General features: G+C 42.7%; 1 protein-coding gene across 1 annotated transcript in view; it reads right to left on the reverse strand.

Annotated features, from left to right (window-relative positions):
• The window catches only part of gpc5c (glypican 5c), a 241,227-nt gene that overhangs the window by 162,449 nt on the left and 56,013 nt on the right, over positions 1-22,765 (reverse strand). Inside the window, exon 3 of the mRNA XM_072669083.1 lies at positions 20,905-21,614. Within this exon, the coding sequence (XP_072525184.1) occupies positions 20,905-21,614 (710 nt within the window). The remainder of the gene's footprint in view (positions 1-20,904; positions 21,615-22,765) is intronic.

Here is a 22,765-nt window from a genome sequence, read left to right on the forward strand (position 1 = left end):
GGACCCTCCCAGGAAAAAGACTCCAGTGTTCTGTAACTTCAAGTAAATCATATTACACAGTATAATGTTATACACGCTCCTTTTAAAGGCAAAATCAGCATAAAAGCCTTTTGTAGGCCTGGTCGCTGGGATCAGCATGGGTCCATCAGTGATGCTTTGAAGGCCTCAAGGCCCGGTGGGTAAAATACACTGGGAGCGATGGCTAAACGTGGGTGTGTAGAGAAAATATTTGTGTCCTGATATTGTTGTGCTCTGAATAGTTTATTGATATTAGCCTCCCTGGTAAATATTTTGAGGGTATCTTTTTCATGATAGCATGGGAACCCTCTTCATCCTGAAAATAAACTGTGTGTGTGAATGTGTGTGTATTTTGGAGCCGCATGCAGAGTCACCATCAACGTAATGTCCTTAACCCAGTTACAACGGAGCTCGAAAAAGTCTCCGTCCAAAATTCCACCACTAATTAAAAGCACCCCTGCCCGGAAACTTTGGCAAGTACATCAACTGCTTGGTGCTGTATTACTCGTTTTAGCAAGTTTTATGGAAGTTCGAACTGACTGAGGCTTTAAACGTCTTCAGTTCTGAGGCTTAATTCAATCCAGTTCAGTCACTCGTGGGACACAAACACACTGTTTCTGTTTCGCTTTGCTTTTGAGAAGATCCAGCCACCAAAAAGGAGATCAGATTTGACACTTGGATTTGGTTCAACTCCACTGGCACTGATGCTGCATTTACACATCCGAATGCCTCAAAGAGCATCTTTTGTAACAGAAGTCGTACATGACTGACGGCAGCATGCAGTTATATTGCCATGGTGATGGCATCACTTGTATAGTGGTGTTCTTATCCACCATGCAGTTCAGTGCAGAGTGAATGGCATTCATTACAGGTATGTCAGAGCATTGAGCATCCAAAGACCACTGAGATACACTGCTGTTGCTGCTGTGTCAAATTTTCTGTTGCTAGTACATAAAAAAAAAAAAATGCACAACCAGCAGTCTGAAGGTTATGGGTTCAAATCCCAGGGCTGATTAGGTACTCCTGGTAGTGCTCTTTAAAAGGATGCTTAACCTCCCCTACTGTCCCAGATGGCACTGCTGTGCTGCTCCCAGACCGAATACAGTGTAGCAATTTCTGCTGTAAAAAAGATCAATAATATACAGTTAATAAGAGCCAGATTCCATTAGGATGGACAATATGGCCACTGCAACCATCATAAACCACATTATCCTGAGTACATCATGAGTATCAAGGGTCTTCTAAAGACTGTGGTGCACTTGTTGTTAACCACCGTTTATATGTGTTGACCTGGAAGTTGCTGGTCACTGTCTACAGTCAAGTGAGTTTACATCGCAATGGACAAAGAGGCTGTTGTCCAAAAAGCAAGCCCCTGATCCAAAACCTTCACCTTCAAGCTTGATCACAGTTGGACAAAACATGCATAATAATTCCCTCTGAAAAAAAGCTTTATGGTCAGATGAAGTGATGTTTGGAGGAGTAAAGGTGAGGGATTCAACCCCAACAACACTGTACCAACTGTTAAGTATGGTGGTGGTAGCAACATGTTCTGGGGCTGTAAGGAATAAAGAAGGAGGATTACTTCAGAATTCTTTAGCATAACCTCAAATCACAGATGAATCTTGCACAAGATTGGGTATTGCAACAGGACAATGACCCCAAACTCACATTAAAGGTGATTGTGGAATGGATAAAGCTGGCTAACGTTAAGCTTTTGGAATGACCTTTCCAAAGTCTTGACCAGTGCTTAGAAGCCAAAAACAGTCTGAGGAACCAATGGAAAACAATTTAAAAATATGTATTAATTTATATCTGCCTTTTCAGCCTACAGCAGCTTAGCTTCAGCCATTCAAGTTATTAAGGCCTTTTCAGCTTGGCCTGCTTTCTGAATGAACCACACAAAGCATAACAGCCAATCAGAACTGTGCTCATGTATGACTATCAGTCTTAAAGAAATCTATTTTTGGCCTCTATCAACTAAAAACATCTGGGAGCAAACATGACAAGCATGGTAGAAGCTGAGATGAATCATGGAGGGGGAAATAAATTCAAACTAATAAACATATTTGCGCTGCTGGAGGTGAGCATGAGAAAAGTCCAGAGAAGTTCATGAATCATGTAACCAGCGCTGAAAGCAGAAGCTTGGATGCAAAGCGTGGACGCAGTGCCTATTTTTTTGTGTGTCTGTGCGTGTGTGTGTGTGTGTGTGTATGTGTGCAAGCACCTGTCTTTTCTTGTAACAGACACTATTGCATCTGAAACATTACTTAATGGAACTGGAGAAGAAGTGATGGGACAGAAAGTGAGAGGATACAGTTTCTGCCGGTACAGGCATGTTCCCTACACAAGCTGCTAATTAATTTGGCCTGATGTGTGTGTGTGTGTTTGTAAAACTCAGTAAATTAAATGAACTAAGTTAAACGCCTCTTACAGACAGTCCGCACTGCTGGGGGGTGGGGGGGCTGAGGTCTGGTATGAGGGCCACTGTCGTATGCTCCTTCAGATGTAGCCCACTGATTCTAAACACTCTTCGTGTGTCGGATATGAATGTAACATAAGTATAATAATACTAAAATCAAATACTAAATGAACAAATATAGCGATTCAGAATGTAAATGTAATAAATATATATAATATATGATACAGACTGTGAATCGAACATGAATCTAACAAATTTAACAATATAGAATGTAAATGTAACATTCAAGTAATAGAGAACATTTGAAGTCATGTGTATAAGCAGACACAAGATAATGGGTTTAACGAGTTAAAACATTTAATATGTTTTATTAATACCAGCACTGTTAGACTGTTTCTCAACCAATATGCTTGCGTTGTTGCTTGCTAATCTAACGTAAATGGAACAATACAGAATGCAAATACTGAGTAAATGTAACTAATTATCTAATTATATGTCTCTAAATATAAAACAATTATGCAATTATGTATGTTAAAGTAAATCAGATATCTAGTAAAATGACAACAGCAACTTTACACTTAATGTTAAAATGATAAGATCTTAGCTCTTAAATAAAAATATTTTCAATGCACACAATGCTCACTCATTTGATGGTAGATCATTTGTAAAGACTACATTAATGAAGACTAGTATGGCACATGGAATGAACTCATGTGCCATACTGGCTGGTAGATATGGTTCTCCTGGAGAGGTTTTTAGGTTGTCATGTGAGTGGACGTCTCTTCTACAACTGGGATGTTTGATTGCAGGAACTGATATAGTGTAGTGGGTCTTGAACCTGGAGTACTTGGCAACACAGTCCTACTACACCATCATATATATATATATATATATATATATATATATATATATATATATATATATATATATGTGTGTGTGTGTGTATGTGTGTGTGTGTGTGTGTGTGTGTGTGTTTCACCACCAGTGATATATATGGTGGTAAATATGACTTTGAAAATAAAAAATATAAAACACATGTATTCCAGTCCTTTTTCATACTGAAAAACTGACTATTGCTGCATGCTGAATATTAATAAAAGGATAAAATGATAAACTCCCATGTAGTGATAGTATAAACACCATGTTTATAGCATTCCACATTTTTATAGTCATGTTTACAGTATGAGGAAATGAGGGCTGGCCAATAATCAGTTATGATAAACAGATTTCCATTTCAATCTAAAACGTTCCAACTGCTAAGCAAAACTCTCATACTTCTGTTTTCCATAATTCTGAAACCTGCAAAGTCATTCGATGAGGTGCTTGAGGCGACACAAAAGGTACATGTCGCTGGAAATGCTTCACACGAAAAGAGATTGTGTCAATGCTAGCCTTTTACCATCTATTCTATCCCTTGTTAACAAACTGGACTACCTCAGCTGACTATCAAACTGAAGCTAACCTCACATCAGGAGAGAGAGTATCGGCCCAGTATAGCCTCACCAGGGGAAGCGAGTGTGTTAGGCTAAAAGCTAACTTGGCTACAGTCCCAGCTAACATGTCCATGTGGGGCCTGTATGAATAGCCCAACTGAGAACCAGAAAGTTATGTCCTCAGGTTCCATGTTGAGCCCACATTTGGATGCCCACCAGGGTCAGTAATGGGACCAGGAGGGGTTAAACACGAGCCCCGTCTGTGTTGTACACTGCACACAGGGCCTAGATGGGACCCATGTGAGATAACGGTGGACTGTAACAATGGGGCCCATTTGGGAAGCCCAACTGGATCCCAGTAAAAACACTGGTGTACAAACCCACTCAGAGTGAATGCCGACCTAGAATCCACCTAGCCCACATTCCACTCATGTGAGCCCCATCTTTTCAGCTTGCTAATAGTACATTGTGTGGAGAGACAGCACCACTACCCAGGTTCGTTAGTGTTAAAACTATGCTAGGGTTGCAAATACGATTTTTCGCCCCAACCTTAGTCACATACTATTTATTAAAATACATCAAAAGTCAACTTTAAATACTACATAAATGCAGTCTTGGCACCTTCATGAACTCATATGTGGTTATATGTGGTATATGTTTTGGGAGTGCGGTTTGCATGAGGCTAACTTGTAGGGATAAACTTCTACTACTTGTTAGCTACTAGCGCCAAGTAAAACTAACAGAACCACAGACACAGGCCTCACTCTAAGCAATGGGTTTTATATAGGACTGGAAACGACTCTGACTTTTTTAAGTGTCAAACAGAACCATTTCTTTATGTTCTAAAAAGACCCATGGAAGTCGAGCCCAGCAGGAGTCTTAACCCGCAAGCCTTTCTTTCCTCACTGGGAGCGACCTGCTCTCTCGCTCGCCCGTCGCTGGCATCTCTCTCTGTGCGCTGTGGGGGTATTGGGTTGCTTCGTGCTGTGGTGGTCTGCGATGCGGGTTTATTTGTGTAAGGATCAGCTACAGAAGCATCCCGGGTCTCTCAGCACTCTCTTGGCCCCTCGCTGCAATGCATGGTGGGTATTAGACTTGGGCTTTTGTCCACTGATGGTTTGCATTCTACGCATCCAGCTTTCCTTCTCCATGTCTCTCTCTCACCCTCTCTGTCTCATATACCTTACTGACAAGTGCATTCTTTCCTCTTAGCAACTGATGATGACATACCTAATGGTCTAGTCATGAGGCTTTAGAATGGCGCAGTGGAGATTTGCCTGGTTCATTCTAACTGGTTTATTTGGACCTAGAAACACTAAACAAATCTAGGGTTTATTGTGCTAGATGCGATGTGTTGGCCACAATACAAAAGCACTGTATGATATTAAGACCTAGTAATAATAAAATCCCAAATCTTTATGACAGAATGTGGTATAATGCAATACGCTACAATCCAGTCTGATTATGATACATTACAACATAATCTGATACATTACAACCCCATTCCATAAAACAATATACTACCACCTAAACCAATAAAATTACATATTACACCCCAAACTGATAAAATATAATATACTACACACAAAACGATAAAATGTTACATTACAACTAAATCTGATTGTGATACATTTCAACCCAATCCAATTAAATATGATAAACTACAACCCAAGACAATAAAATACAATATACTACAACTGAATTTGATCAAATACGATATACTACAACCCAATCCAATATAATATGATATACTACAACCAAAACCGATAAAATGAGATACATTACAACCCAATCTGATAAAATGTAATATAGTTTAACCCAATCCGTTAAAATGATACGTTACAATCCAATCCGATAAAACACAATACAGTGCAACCCAATCTGATAAAATATGATACATTACAACCCAATTCGATAAAATAATGTGATATATTAAAACCCAATTAGATAAAATTCGATATTGTACAACCCAATCCAATAAAATATGATATAGTACAACCCAATCCAATAAAATATGATACGTTACAACCCAATCCGATAAAATCTTATATATTAAAGTCCAATCCGATCAAATACGATATAGTACAACCCAATCCAATAAAATATGACATATTACAACCCAGTCTGATAAAACAGAATATATTACAACCCAATCCGATAAAACAGAATATATTACAACCTAATCCGATAAAACACGATACAGAACGGCCAGAAAGTTTAAGTCCGCTGCCATAGTGTGTGCACTCACAGAAAAATATGATATAATACAACCCAATTCAATAAAATACAATATGTTACATCCCAATCTAACAATACGATACATAACGAAACCCAATTCAATATGTTACAACCCAATCCGATAAAATATATCAATATACATATCAAGACTCAAGTATTCCATTCAACCATCGACATATCCGATTCTTCCTGATCAGGGTCATGGTGGGTACAGAGGTCACCTTAAATCATTGGGAGAAAAGCAGGAACTCCCCCAAGACTGGACTACACACTCATTCACTCGTGCCTCCAAAGCATGAGGCAATTTAGCATAGCCTATTCATCTACTAGGTGTGAGAAAACTGGAGATGCCAGAGGAAACCCACACAGACATCAGTGACCCCAGTCCCCTGGAGTTGTGCGGCACATGCACTACCTGCTGCGTACAGTCAGTAACTCAGAAACATACAGCACACACATAAAAAAGCTTGCAGTTGTCTATCATGGCATGTGGTCTATTATGGGATATCAGTCAGGACTAGATAAACTGCCTGACACAGTACAAAACACCCCGCAAGAGCATCTGTCAAAAACCTAAATAAATAAATAAATAAACTTACGGAGATCTAAAGCTGTCTCATGCAATGGCAAAACAAATGCTCTTTCATTAAATGAATCCAGGAAAGTGCTGGCGCAAGAGTTCAACAGCATATTCACCTAAACATCAGCACAGCCAAAGCAGAGGAGAATTTATACCCATTTGAGCTGATGAAAGGCATTAATCTTAAGAGTCTGCTCCTTCTGTTCCTGCAACGGATTCAAGAATCACACTACTGACAAGAAAGACGGATTCAACCTCAGTGCTGTTGAAGTGGTTAGCATGCGGTCCGTCCACTGAGTCAGCACTGAACCTAATGCCACTTCTTCGAGAATTTAGATGGGCCTGGTTTCTTGCAGGATTGGCTGTGAGTGCACGCGCTCTGGCAGCGGACTCAAACGTTCTGGACGTTCTGCCTGGCCTCAGAAATGGCATGCTAATACAGTTGCATTCTGCATCACCTATTGGAAACAAACTCAAGCCCAGTTCAGAAAGCATTGTTTTGCTTTTAGCCACTCTTATCTTCCCAGACCTATTTCACCCCTGTGTAGTTTGGGTCCCCTGTATAGAAACATACACATCAACCAGCTATAACATTAACACCACTTCCTTGTTTCTATCCATTCATATTAGCGCAACACACACTAGCCCACCCCCAACATGTCAGCGTCACTGCAGTGCTGAGAATGACCCACCACCCAAATAATAAGGACCACTGCTCTGTGGTGGTCCTGTGGGATCCTGAACAGGGTGAATGGAGGCTAACAAAGTATGCAGAGAAACAGCTTGTAAAATGGACAATCAGCTTGGAAACAAAGAGGTGGTATTAATGTTATGACTGATCGATGTGTAGAGATTGATTGACTAATTGCTTGATAAATAACATGGGTCCTTTAAGCAATGGCACAGAAGACCCATTTTTATAGAACAGACATAAGTGTGAGGAACCATCAGCAGAATGCATTCGTTCATACCTGTGCAAGGTTTCCTGTGCCACTGGCTGCCACACAATCCCTAAGCACCATGCTTAACAGCTGGGAAGGGGTTCTTTCCTTCAAGTGCTGCTTGCTTTTTTAATCTCCAAATATTGCAGCAGAAAGGTTCTGTTTATACTCTTGTATTTTCTTTAGCTGGTTTTCCAGTCCTGTACAGTAAGGTGAGACAATGACACAATGTACAGCATTTTGCTAAGTCATTTAAAGCAGTGGTCTGCACCCCTGGTACTAAAGGCCCACTCTTTTAAACTTTTTTGTATTTTCCCTGCTCCCTCCACACCTGAACCAGCTAATCAACTCATTAACGAGTGCCTAATGAAATACAGTGGGTGTGTCCAAACAGGGGAAACACAAAAATGGGACCCCTGACTATTAATGCAAGATTATTGACATTTTCACACATTTTCTCTGCTGTAAATAACAATGTGTTCTTGATACCTGATTTAAATCATATGAAATAGTTGTAAAATAAATACAGTTGTAAAGACATAGTACAAATTCTGTCTGAATATGGTCAAAATTTAAGTGACAGTTTCTAAGAGGACATAACAAGGTGACCAATAGAATGCGCTACCACCCCAGGACCAGAAACATACAGTTTGGTGTGAAATGGGCCCTTTAAAAGGCCTACCTTGAAAACAAGTATTCCTCGAGGCATCACGGCCAGAACAAACTGACAAAAATCATCTTGATGACCTAACTGAGTGTTTTCCTCCTTGTTTGCTGTAAAGTCTGCATTAGTAAGTTAGGGAGAATGCAGTTCGTCTCGCCAGGGAATTTGTTATGACACCACTGATTTAATGCTTTTTGCCCTTGAAAACAGATTCTTTCTTTTTCTCGCTCACTAACTCACAAACCCACCCTTACACATAAACTGGAAAGGCCTAGGTCCCTGACCTCTGAGGTTTGCCTCGCACTCCAAAACCTCCCTCTCTGTCTCTTTTTCTATCGCAAAGATAGCGTGTATTCCTCCGAGAAATTTATGATGTGCCTTCTTCTCTCTCTTCTTCAGTCTCTCATTTTCTGATCTTCTTCATTTCCTCGTCAAAATCCCTCTTCCTCCCTCGCTTTCTCCCTCTGTTTGCCATAATTAAATCACTCAAGATCAGTCTCGTGTGGTCTCCACAAAGCCGGCTGTTTTGTTGGAAAACTCTCTAGTGGCGCTGTCTCCCCGGTGATTGATGTAAACACATGGATGAATCCCACAAGGGAACCGAAGACATTGGCCGTTGCCAGTACGAGCCAATTGGAAATTAACACCACAGATGGAAAAATGTCGGCAGAAACATCTAGCTTTGGCCCGTTGCTGCATGCTCCAGTGAAGCTCGTTTATTTAGTTGGCATACGGTTTGAAAAAGGCAGATTAAAGATAAAGGGCCACAAAAACGCAGCTGATCAGTCAAGAAATGCTGCCTTTTTAGTTCGGCACTGAAGCTGGGCGGCTAATGTAGCTAACAATGAATGGAAATCTATGGCCACCAAATTACAATGCATTTTGCCTTTGTTGATGCAAAATCTGTGTTAAACGGGAGGGCAGGATCAGTTTGGCTGCGTCCGTACACAATTTAAAAACACTGGCCTCTTTCTTATGCCTGCTTTCAGTGGCAGGTGGAAAACTTAGGGCCTGTGGGCGGTAAAGGTTCTTAGGTTCTAACTGGCCTGGCAAAGGTAGGCATAAACAGGGAGTGTCGAATTCTGCAGCAGAACCGTTGATGCAAAATCAGTGTTAAACGGGAGGGCAGGATCACTTTGACTTTGTCCGTAAATTTGAAAAACAATGTCCGCTTCTGCATGACACTTTCAAATATAGGGCCTGTGGGCGGAACTGGCCCAGCAAAGGTTCTAACTGGCCCAGCAAAGGTTCTAACTGGCCCAGCAAAGGTAGACACAAATAGAGTGTCAAATTCTGCAGCACAATCACTGATGCAAAATCGGTGTTAAACGGGAGGGCAGGATGAGTTTGACTTTGTTCGTAAATTTGAAAAATGGCCACAGAAAAAACTAGGTCCGCTTTCTTACGCCACAACTTCTGCCTGACACTGTGAAACATAGGGCCTGTGGGCCTGTCAAACTGACCCTCTAAAAGTTCTAACCCAGTCCAACTTTGCCCAACCCAGTGTCCACTTCTAACTTATCAGAATCTCTATTTCAGCTGGGGGCAGGACAACAGTGAGTGAAACTCACAGGCAGAACCATTGAAATTCTTCCTTTCAGGAAGGTGAAGGACCTCTCACCAACACTGAACTCAGCATTAGTAGTAATTCAGCACAACATCAAGCCTCGACTTACTAATCCAGTACAGTTTTACCACAATCAGTGAATGAATATTTCTACACCTGGTCACAGTTTGTGTTTTACATCGTGTAGAATTGTCTAGATGCCAGTCCCAGCCTTTACACTGGTTGAATAGGTTGTAGGCAGGGCTTCAGCTAAGTGGCTTTTCCTATCATGCATAGTCTTTGAAGGCGAGAGAGAGAAAACTGGCATAGGTGGTTTGCTAACTGGCAGGCATGCTGAGTTGACATAAAATTCTGATTTCAAAAGAAACAGAAGTTAGCCTATGGCAATTTCTATAGCAACATTTCCCTCTAGTTTCCTCCCTAATTGACGTATCCCAATCCCCACCCCCTAGCTAGGAATCCCTCATCCCTCAATGCTGCCTTTTACATTTAAGGCATTTAGCAGATGATTTTATCCAGAGCGACTTACATACGTGCCTCACTGTTCACTCAGAAAATCCCCTTCGCTAGTTTGTATCGGCTAGGATCCAAAAGAAACCTCTAATCTTAGACGTAGCTAAACACAAAAGTCAGTATGGAGACCACAATACTCTGCACTACACTTTGCCCAAATATTCTCGAAAGAGGAGGGTCTTCAGTCTGCGTTTGAAGACAGCAAGCGACTCTCAGGAGAAGTTTGTTCCACCACTTCGGTGCAGGACAGAAAAAGGTCTGGATGCTTGTCTTCCGTGGATTTTGAGGGATGGCGGGTCGAGCCGAGCCGTACTCGAAGCTCTCAGTGCTTTCTTGGCTTTGTAGGCCAGCGTCAGGGTTTTGAATCTGATGCGGGCGGCAGCTACAGGAAGCCAGTGAAGAGAACGCAGCAGAAGATCTGAACATGGCTGAACTTGCTGCATTCTGGATTAATTGCAGGGGCCTGATGGCGGGTAAGGGAATTCTCCGGATGTTGAAAAAAAAGAAGAAATCTACATGATCGAGTCTCGCAGATTTCAGTGCATACCAGCACTGAGAGAGTGAAGGCTAGGATGTGCTTCCTCAGTCAGATGAAGCACCGACACATCTTTTCAAGCTGGACACTGGACAGCTGAACGCGCTTGGAGGAGAACACTAACTGCCAATTCTGTTACGTCAGCATTGCACAAAATGACTGTGGGACAATGAAAGCCATCCCACCCATCCAAAGAGCGTGAGGCTTACTGTGCTTTCTGGGATTCCAGGCTGCGGATGCCTGTGGAACCACTGAAGACTGAACTAGCAAAAATTAAATGACAGGGCTAATGCCCACAATGCCACGAGTTTGAACCCAAGATTGATTCTGGGCTCATTTGGGAGAGGGGCTTATTATCGCTTGCTTTCACAATAAAAAAAATCCACAATTGCGCATTTTGAGAAAATCACTTCTTTTGCTATATTCCCCCACTTTTCCTTCTTTCCCATGGATACAAACACTCACACAGTGAAGAGCGAACAGCGCTTTCTGGAGTCCTGGCATTTCATCCTGAGGGAACACCTGCAAAACTTCTAGTTTTAAGCCATGCAGGAAATAAGTGGAAGCAGTCCACTGCACAAAATGAACCAATCATGTAACTCCACACACAACACCAGCGAACCCCAGATTATTAATTCATTCATTTCTGGAGGACCAGTTCTCTGGGCTGGTTCCCATCTCGAAAACAGCTTTCACACTAGACCAAATGTACCAGACTCTCAGAGCACGCCCTCCCGGGTCCGGGGGAAAAAAAAGTGCTAGTGTGAAAACACCATTAGACTAAATGTATAGGAAGAAGGAATTACTGCTGAATTGCTGCTGAAACTTCAGGCTATTGTTATGATTGGGACCAACTGTGACCTCTGAAGGTTAATGTGCTCCTGATGAAAGTGATCAATCCCAGGAAGCGTGTCAGCAGCAGGCCAGTTGTACCTAGTTGTACCTGCAGTACCTAGGCCAGATCCATTCTGCTAGTCAAATATTAAACTTTCCATTCTCCTCCACACGAGCACGAAGATGAACGTTCAGATATGTACAGCCTTAAAATCTCTCATTCTTTATTTCTATTCCAAACATACCAGAGCGCGCATACCCGTCCTAATTGCTCGTATCAAATGGTGCGCAGTTCATACGGAGAGTGAGCTTAATCATTTCCTGACTCCATAAATTTGTATTCAGGCAGATGATTATATGGTAGCTGTTGGGGGCCAGGGGGTCGGCTGGGGGGGATGTATAGTCAGCATATTTGTAGAGAAAGGCACTGCTAGAAGATGAGCGAGAGGTATGAATAGGAGGGTGTGAAAGAGCAAGAAAGTGTGTGTATGAGTATGAGGCAGAGAGGAAAAGGAGAGACAGGGAAGCAGAATAAGTTGTGTGAGCGGAGTCTTGCATTTCGGTGCTGTTAGCATGCTAACGTTAGCTAACTTACATAGTTATATAGATACTTATACCTGATAGTGGCGGGAGCACACTGCTGATGGGAGCTGGGAATGTGGAGCTGCTTTTAGCTTGGAGCTAACTTAGCAATTAGCAAGCTGGCTAACACAGCTAGCATGCATAGTAAATCACAAAAGTGAACATAATTATGCCATGACATTAAATACTCACCACAGTACACTACCATAAACTGGGTTTTAGTATAAAGCTGTATATTACAGCTGTTAATATGATTTAGGCTAACTTCTGTGTTCAGCTTCCCTCAGCCAAGGAGCTAACTTAGCAATTAGCATGCTAGCCAACTCAGTTACAACATTAATTGTGGCATAAAACTAGAAAAAAAAAAACAGTGGCTATGTAGAACTGCTGTGGTCGGGGCAGTGGGTAATCAGTGTGTCAGCTTTCCTTAGCTGAGGAGCTAACATAACGATTAGCATGCTAGCTAACTTGCCTGGCTAACACTGGTTAACTGCCATAAACAAGAAAATCACAGAAAGATTAAACGTTTCTCCTGATAAGGGAACTGCTAAAAGATGAGAGACTGAGAACTGAATAGGACACACTAGACTGCAAAACGGCTGTGGACTAGAGCTGGACTGGAAACCTGGTCCCTAAAAAGGCCTCCATTTTGTTGCTGTTAGCACACTAATGTTAGCTAACATGGCAAACATAGACAGGAAAAACTCAGGTAAATATAAATATAACCTGATATTGCCAAGAGCACAGTGCTGCTGGGAGTGTGGAGGTAACTTTGCAATTAGCATGCAAGCTAGCTCGGTTACAACAAACACTAAATTGAGTTTTAGTATAAAACAGTGGCTATGTAGAACTGCTGTGGTCGGGGCAGTGGGTAATCAGTGTGTCAGCTTTACTTAGCTGAGGAGCTAACATAACGATAAGCACGCTGGCTAACTAACTTTAACTACCATAAACAGTAAAGTCTCAGAACGATGAAAATGCCGTCTCCTGATATTTATAACTTAAAGATTGAGACTGAGAACTGAGTAGGCCAAACTAGACTGCAAAACGGCTGTAGACTAGAGCTGGACTGGAAACCTGGTCCCCAAAAAGTCCTCCATTTTGTTGCTGTTAGCACACTAACGTTAGCTAACATGGCAAACATAGACAGGACATAAATATAACCTGATAGTGACAAGAAGCACTATGCTGCTGGGACCTGGGAGTGTGGAGCGGCTATTAGCTTGGAGCTAATTTAGCAATTTGCAGGCTGGCTAACACAGCTAGCATGCATAGTAAATTACACAAGTGAACATAATTAGGATGTGTTCAGCTCCCCTCAGCCAAGGAGCCAACTTAGCAACTAGCATGCAAGCTAAGTCAGTTACAACAACTGCTAGAAGACGAGAGAGAGAGAGAGAAATGAGGGGGAGTGTGAGAACGTTAGCTAAATCCATCACAGTCACACTAGACTGCAGAAACGGCTGTGGACTAGAGCTGGACTGGAAACCTGGTCCCCTGGTCCCCATTTTGTTGCTGTTAGCGCACTAACGTTAGCTAACATGGCAGCCATAGAGAGGAAAAACGCAAAGTAAAAGTGCCTGTTTTGCACTTTCTATTGTGGCCTACTCATTTCTCAGTCTCTCATCTTGCAGCATCTTGTTTATTAATGTTTCTGTAATTTTACTGTAGTTAACCAGCATTAGCCAGGCAAGTTAGCCAGTAAAGGAACTGCTGAGGGTGGGACAGTGGGTACGTCATGGGTCAGCTTTTGCTTTAGGCTACTTTCCTGACAAAAAATATATAAAAATGGTCTAAAAAATGTTGGGAATACTTCAGTAATCAACTATTTGCTGCAGATATTTACACCTAGCGCTGTACAAGGCAGGACTCCAGTAAAGTAGCCTTCGCTACGTCAAGGCTGGTGATGTCCGTAACGGTTTGGCTACAGTGAAGTAGGCTTATGTAGTGGATGTCACCTCATTATAGTGATATCTCTGGACCCCTAGCCTAATTTCAATAAATAAAAAAAACCCTACTCTTTGACTAATGGGTAACTTATAGAGGTGTTGAATGTTCTCTCCATCAGAGGAATGAAGGAAGCAAGTAGAAAGATAAGAAAGAGGAACCTGCTGAGGGATGATGGTGTCTTCTCTCTAAGAGAGCAAAAGAGGGATGCAGAAAAGCCCAGTCAGAAGAAAGAGAAAAAAGTTGTAAAGAACTCGGCGTCTGTGACCCGTCTCGCTGGATATGTTCCCTGGCCTGGTGAAACGGAGCCTGTGGAAATGCGGCCCACTCCCCGCAGCCTCCAGAGGCTTGTTTCCATTATCTAAAAGCACAAGTTGCTATTAACATTCCTGGGTAAGGATGTAATTAGAGCCCCATGTTAAACCTCAGAGGAAATAAGGTAAAGCTTTATATTAACTCGTCTAATCTGACCACAGCACAAAGTTATGGGCTTTTGTTGTCTTTCGATGTTTTTTTTTTTTTCCACATCTGTGTAAATTTGAAACTCTTGCCTATCATTCAAAGGAGACTGTGGGAAGCTCTGAGGCTGCAGAATTGCAGTTGCTCCGTAACACGCTGTGTATCTGAAGGCCTTATCAAGGGTGCACAGTTTGTGTAACACTTTTTACAACAGATACAAAGCTTTGTAGGATCCAGGATCTTAAGGAACAAGCTAAGGGGGATCAGGCAGGATATTAAATCAGTTCATTACACCAACGTTTATACGCTGATCGGCCATAACATTAGGACCATGGATAGGTAAAACGGAAAACATTGATTATCTTCATCTAGACTGGCATCTGACAAGGGGTGGGATATATTAGGCAGCAAGTGAACAGTCAGGTCAAAAGCAGGACAAATGGACAAGCATAAGAATCTGAGCCACTTTGACAAGAGCCAACGTGTGACGGCTAAACGAATGACTGAGTCAGAACATCTCCAAAACATACAGTGGTCAGTACCTACCAAAAGTGGTCCAAGACAGAACAACTGGGTCATGGGCACATAAAGCTTGTCTAGTATTGGTAATAGATTACCACCCATGCTTGGGATAGTTCTCTGGTTGGTGCAGCGACCAGTATTTCTGGGATGAGTTGGCGATGAGGTGGAGTGGTGATCATACAACATCCTGACCTCATATATGCTCTTATTGCTGAATGCAATCAATTCTTTACAGCAATGTTTCAAAATCTTGTAGAAAGCCTTCAGCAGAGACTGCAACAGTGACCGCAACAAAAGCAGGACACTTGTTTAATACCCTTGATTTGGGAAGAAACAATGAATGAGCAGGTGTCCCAAAACTTTTTTTTTCTTCATGAACTTCCCATGAAAAGAAATTGTGGAATTCCCAGTTCTGAGGAAATTGCCTACTTGTTAGAGAATTGATTTCATCTGTATAAGCTTGGAGCTTCCAGAGCCTATCGCTAGGAAAGCAGTTCACAAGAAACTGACTGTGATACATGTAATCCAGAACAGTTCGAGGATACTTTTGCACAGCACTGTCACATAGAGGAACACACACATACCATCAAGACCACAGACATGCCAGAGAATATACTCCTCCCCAATGTGTGAAAACTCTATACCCTCCCAGCGTGACTACAGGCCAACAGACTGTCCAGCCACGGATAAAGTAGACAGTGTGATCTGCCATATAGCATCTTCACTACAACCTGATCTCTGCACACACACACACACACACACACACACACACACATAGAGAGACATAGGATTGTACGCTGTATCATATCCTTTATGTCCAAAAGTTTGTAGACACCTGCTCCTCCAGAGCTGCTGTTGAGCTGCTTTTGAAATCAAGGGTAATAATAGGGAATCTGTCCTCTCTTTGCTGCAGTAGCAGCCTCTGCTGTTCTGCAAAGACCCTACACTTGATTCTGGAACATTGCTGTGAGGATTTGATGGCATTCCGCAATAAGAGCACTAGTGAGGAGATGCATTGATAATAGTTGATGGAGCGCTGGCACTCTAGAGATGTGCAGCCCAGTGCTGTGGGGCTTTACACTCCTCTATCTACCACATGGCACTGGGGCTGGGGCTCCAGAGCGTCCTGTTATACGGGCAATGCACTGTACTGTAGCTGAGTGTCTGGACACCTTTTTTTTGTACATACAGTGTAGTGACCACAGACACGTGTCCGAGTCTCAATATGTCTGTGTGTGTAAGAGAGAGAGCAAACAAGAGACCGAAGACAAAAGCAGACACTAAAACAAGGGAACACACACATCTCAAAGTCTCCAAAAATGTATGCATGTCCAAATGTGTGTCTTTCTCTCACTCTCTCACACACATGCACACAGGCACGCACACACACACACTCTTCAGAGGGCGCAGTGCCATCTCAAGGCTGCACAGCAGGGGGGAGAGAATGCCAACCACAGCCCCTTTGGGAAAACATCACAGAGAAATACCACACCATCATAATTCCTCTAATAACACACACACTTACACACACACACCGGCAGGCTACTGCGCGGTTTCACTCTTTATGATCTTTGGAGGGGGAAAACTATCTGCTTTCAAAACATCTCCGCTTTATTTTCACAGCAGAGAAGAGCACTTTATCAAAAGCAGAGAGAGCGAGAGACACAGAGAGACACCAAGAGACAGAGAGAGAGAAGACGCAGTAAGCAGTGGAACAGTGGCCTAAAATAAGGCTAAAGAAGACCAGTGAAAATAAGAATGAGGATGAGGATGACTGTGAGCATGATGGTGGTGATGCTGAAGGTGATGATGGTAATGACAGTCGTGTGGCTGCAGGTTCTACTGTTTGTCTTCACAGTCCACAAACTGCTGTGTTAATAAAGTTCTTGGATGTTTAAGGGCTGCTGCGCGGCAGTAAAGCGAGAAAGGAGTGTGTTTAAAGAACAGAGTGAACTTGTGGGATGTGGTGAGAGAGTGCGAGAGCCAGAGAGAGAGAGTGCGTGCGAGAGAGAGAGATAGAGAGAGAGAGTAAGAGAAAGAATGAAGAATAGAGAGAAAAGGAGAGAAAGAGAGTGCGCGAGAGGCCAGAATATTTCCAGACATTTAAACTTGCTTCAGCCAATTTACTTACTTACTGTCTCTCTCACACACACCTTTTCTTCTCTCTCTCTCTCTCTCTCTCTCTCTCTCTCATTCTCTGCCTTACTCCTCGTCTCTCCTTCTCTCTCACATGCCCATCTCTTTCTTTCTCTCTTTCTTCTTCTCACTTTCTCGCTCTTGTCTTCTGTCAGTCTCTCTCGTCTTCTTGTCTCCCTCTCTTTCTTTCACCTCTCTCACCTCCTTTCTTCTCTCTCTCTCTCTCTCTCTCTCTCTCTCTCTCTCTCTCTCTCCCTTTTTCCCACATTCGCTCATTCTCATGTTTTACTCTCTCACCCGGAGGGTGGGGTGTAATTTCTTTATTTGATGCATAATAATTGAACTCATCATCACATCCTCTGTTTTTGGAGGTCTAAAGTTCTAAAACAATTATAGCAACATATACAATATATGGACAAAAGTATCTGGACACCTGTTCATTCATTGTTTCTTCTGAAACCAAAGATATTACAAAAGAGTCTGTCCTGCTTTTGTTGGACTAACTGTCTCTACTGTCCAGAGAAGAAGGCTTTCTACTAGATTTTGGATCACTGCTGTGAGGATTTGGTTGCATTCAATGACAAGTGTTAATGAGGTCAAATTGTTGGATGATCACCACCCACCTCATCCCAAAACTTAAATCCCCAACCCATCCCAAAAGTACTGTCTGGAGCACCATAATTCCAGAGAACACAGTTTCAGTGTTCCACAGCTCAATGCTGGGGGGGCTTCATACCCCACTAGCCCACACCTGGCATTAGGTTCATTTAGGTTCTATTGGCCATACTTCTCAACAGGGCCTAGACAAGCTGTGTCTGTGCACATCAATTTGCACATCTGTGTCAGCAATGAGTGCAATTTAAAGTATGAATGCATTCATTAGAAGGGGTGTCCACAAATATTTGGACATATTGTGCATATGACAGGGTCAATAAAACTGCATCTTAAATGGTGGTTAACTGTTGAAGTACAGAGCATTATATTACAAATATAGAAAACACAGTTCTTCTTCAAATTGTGTCAAATGATGAATGGACCAATAGAAATGCTCTAAAATGACTTGGAATAAAACGTTTTTACATTGACTTCCATTAAAAGCTAAGAAGGCTTTTCACTTTGGAGACACAATCTCCTAATGTTGCTTCAATGTAACGTTTTCCTGTTAACTTTCTTTCTCCCCTTCTTCTAGAAAGTTACCATTCTGGACATAAACAACAGCGCTGGTATGCTCTTTTTCCTCCCGTGCATGTGACTGTGTGTGAGCGGCGGTTCTAACCTCGGCTTTACACGCCAGAGAGAACTGTCATGGTTACTGGGAGTTATTTGCGGCCTTGAAGAAGATCTGGAGTTCATTTTCCAAATGAGCTAAAATTCATCTGCAATTCTGCCGTCACCTGGTTTCACTTCACACAGAACGATCTCCAATGATATATCGGGTTCCAACACCAGGACGAGTTAAAAGGGCAGTGAGAGAGAGAGAGAGAGAGAGAGAGAGAGAGAGAGAGAGGGAGAATGTGAGAATTTGTAGCACTTGGCAGCCAGTAAAACCAAACTGAAAGAACAGTGAACTAAGAATAATCCATTCTGCAGCTCTGGTCGGCCACACAACAACACACACACTACATGACCATGCACTTTACTGCTGCCCTTCATATAACATAATAGACAACAAGATAAAAAAGAGCAGAGAGAGACAGTCAAAATAGGAAGAGAGAAAGAAAGAAAGAAAGAAAGAAAGGAGGAAGAGCATCTTGTTATATGTAATAAGAGAAGATCAACACATAAACAAGGAGACCTACAGAGAGAGCATCAGGATTTTATCTGGATTGTAAAGGTGTAAACACACCCAAGACTCATTTAAACCAGATACAAATCCCATCACTCAAACCACTTCAGGAGGTGATCTGAGACCCCGTTCACACATGGTCACTTCTTCCATCTTGAGTATCAGGCCAAACCGTGTGAAAATGTAAGTGCAAACACACCCAAGACTCCCATCACTCAAACCACTTCAGGAGGTGGTCTGAGATGCATTTAAGCAACATTTTATAGTGGTGTAAACATGTAAGACACATTCCACAACTAATGTTATTTGCTGCACAGTTAGCAATTTAGCATATTCCGTCCCACACAGCAAGCCCCCGACAAATATCTGGCAGGTTTAATATCTGGACCTATCGGTGGCTTGAAGTCCGGTAATGTCAAAAGCGCCAGCACTGGACGCTAGAGCAGCGACTAGCTATAACCAATCAGGGCGCAAGAGACAGAGAGGAAAAGGCTGTGGGTGGAGTTATACAACATCAACAATCCTGTCTCAAGACTTTTTAGTGCAAATCATCACTATGACTCAGACTTGTATCTCTCGTTTTTACGATCAGACATTTTTGACAAAAAATTAAAAAGACATCATGCTTTGCATGTATTTTTGTGAGAAAATGTGTTTTTAGAGAGCAGACAGACTCATTGCAGTTTCTCCTGGTGAAAGATCTTGCAATTGGTGACTCCGTGTCGCTGATCAGTTGTCTAGTGTGTAAACCACAACCACTAAAAGTGGTTACAATTACAAGACAAGAAGGGTAGGGTACAACGATCTGACGACTCCGAAAGTCTCTGAAAGACGAATTTGACCACCCAGTGTAAATGCATGTGTCTAAAAAAGTGACCTGGTGGATAAGGTCAGAGTCAGAGTGAGAGTGAAAGTGAGAGAGAGGCAGATATGACTAGCAGTTTTGGCAAGCTTGTACTGAGACACTGAGATGTGTTTTTCCTGCCATTAGCATGATTGGTCTGTGACTGGTGCATTCCACAGTCAACCAATCACACAAAGCCAGTTGAACAGGCTGGGAGTATTTTTCATGATTTACTTTCATTCTGTTTAATCCTTCTACTTAAGTTCCTCCATTCAGCACATGCTGTAGAGCTGATCTTCTCACATTTAGCTTCCTTTAAAACAAATTGACTCTTTTTACAGCTACCATTTTAATGAAGCACAGCTGAAAAAAATCAAAATGACTAAATAAAGATATTGCTGAGATGCAAAGACACAAACACAGACGCTTCGAGCTACGCAGACTGGGTTTCATAATAGTTGTATTAAAAATGTGTCTTGGCGCCTTTAATAATGCAATGTGAGTGAAAGCTGTATTCTGAGCGTTGCCACAGGGGGCACTACAGTAACAGCCAAGTTGTCTTGTACCACCAGTGTGCTTTTTTCCAGTCAACTATCATGGCAGACCAGCTTTAATTTGATACCCAATCCATAAAAAATGCCTTAATCAGCCCTCTGGATCAGATCAGGACATCCCTAACCACAACTGAACTATGTTAATGGTTAATCTGACGCTAGGCCTTCTGCCCAGTTCCTATTCTATTAAGTTCTCTAAAGACCAAAACAATTCTGAAGGTTCCCCTGATGCATAACCTCAGCAATTACTCCAAACACCTAAGGATTAAAGAAAGCATTCACCAAAAGCAAAATGCTTGTGTTGTTTGTGAATGTACAGTGTCATCACTCACTGTGGCGGTCAGCCTCGGTCCATGAAGCTGCGCATGAAGAATGGCCTCATTGACCCGTCCCCTAATCCCAAGCAGGGCAAGCTCCAGGCTGTGTTCGCCAGCCACTGCCTGGGTCAGGTCCTCCAGGATAGCCACATAGCGCCTCCAAGGCATGTCCAGCTCGGACAGACTGGCCAGACAGCCTCGCATCACGTTGAGGCAGTACGCCCCGCACGGCCGTATGAGGGTGAGTCCACGGCAGTGCGGACAGTACTGCATCTTTACCAGCGCCCGCGTGCACTCTTTGGTCAGGGGTGCTGCTTCTGTCCCGTTCATCACCTCTTCGCCCACGGAAAAAGCCCAGGTCAGAGCCCTGGCCGCCTGCAGCGCCTCCGCTAGCTCCTCGGCCATCGCTAAGGCATGCCGCCCAAATGGGTTCATGTCCTGTCGTGTCATGCGCAGGCAGTCAGAGAGGTCGCCGCCATCGCTGGCGGCTGCTGCCATGCCTGGGTTGATGAGGCGGGTGTAGACAAGTGGGAAGAGGTTGTCATAGAAACGATGGACGGTGGCTTCCACGGAGATGTTGGACGAGGCGTCCCGGATGAAGAGGGAGAGGTCGGAGAACAGGGTGGAGACATGTGGTGTGACGGCACTGAACAGTGGGCTGTAAACACTCTCGAATAGAGAGCTTAAGTGACCCTGAGAGAAGGAGAACAGGGACTGGTACGTATCTGTGGACAAAGAAGAAAAGTGTGGGATTATCTTTAGCCTTGAGCCTGTAACAGTAGGGCAGTGAGGTATGGACATAAACTGCAATGTTCGATAAAGCTGTTGGATATCATGATGACAATATCATAGATGATTAATTGTTATCATTAACCAGTAGTTGTATCTCTGTCAGAATTCCTTTGAGAATTTGCAGCCCAGAACTGCTTTAGTTCAGTGACAATTGTAAACCTTTAAGCATGGACTGTGTGTTTTAGGTCTTGCCACAACAGTCCTAGGTTTAGGCCAGAACTTTGACTAATTTGAAAAGTTGACATTTCTTATGTTTAACGGTGTAAGCTGAGAGGTAGAATTGCTTGTGCGCATTGGATCACTGTCCTGTTGCATGACCCAACTGTGTAAGAGTCCCTTCTATATACTATTAGGTTTTGGTATAAGCTAAAATACCATTCAGTGTTTGAAACGTGAGCAGACAGGGGGTGGACACCTCTTTAAAGCATCGTATTATATTACTAAAATAGGCCAAATTCAACATGACACTTCTGGCAGATCATGTAGTCACACACTGAAACATTCCTTACTACACTCCATATCACTGCTGCTACTGCAGCATTAGTTAGTGGACGTCTTTTCATTATCTAACCTTTTTTATCTTATTTTGGGTCTGTCAGAAAAAGGTCGAGTGAGAATCACTTTAAAAACTCTCTCTCTCACCCTCGTAACATAACCACTCTGGAGCTTCTGGAAATCTGGTTCAGAACTTCAGACCATTGGTAATCTCCTACGCATACACAAACACACACACATACACACACACCCAAACTTGTTCTTGATCAGCGGCCGGTTGGTGTGACCTGTCTACTCAGCTGTGCTCCCATGCCCCCCAAACACACACTCATACACACACACGCACACACACAGTGGCGTTCTCTCCTGGGCGACTGATGTCAGATTGAAGGCATGTTAGCAGATGGAGAAACAGCAGCAACTGCAGAGAAACTGAGACTGAACACCTCACACACACACACATGCACACATATACACAGGAACATATACATACAGACAAGCTGAAAGGTCTGCACACCCCGTTCTTTTTTTTTCTTCTCAAAATTCTATACAAAATATCCCACACTGACAAAGTGAAAGCAGGTCTTTA

This window comes from Salminus brasiliensis, chromosome 23 (assembly GCF_030463535.1).
Source record: "Salminus brasiliensis chromosome 23, fSalBra1.hap2, whole genome shotgun sequence".
NCBI lineage: Eukaryota > Metazoa > Chordata > Actinopteri > Characiformes > Bryconidae > Salminus > Salminus brasiliensis.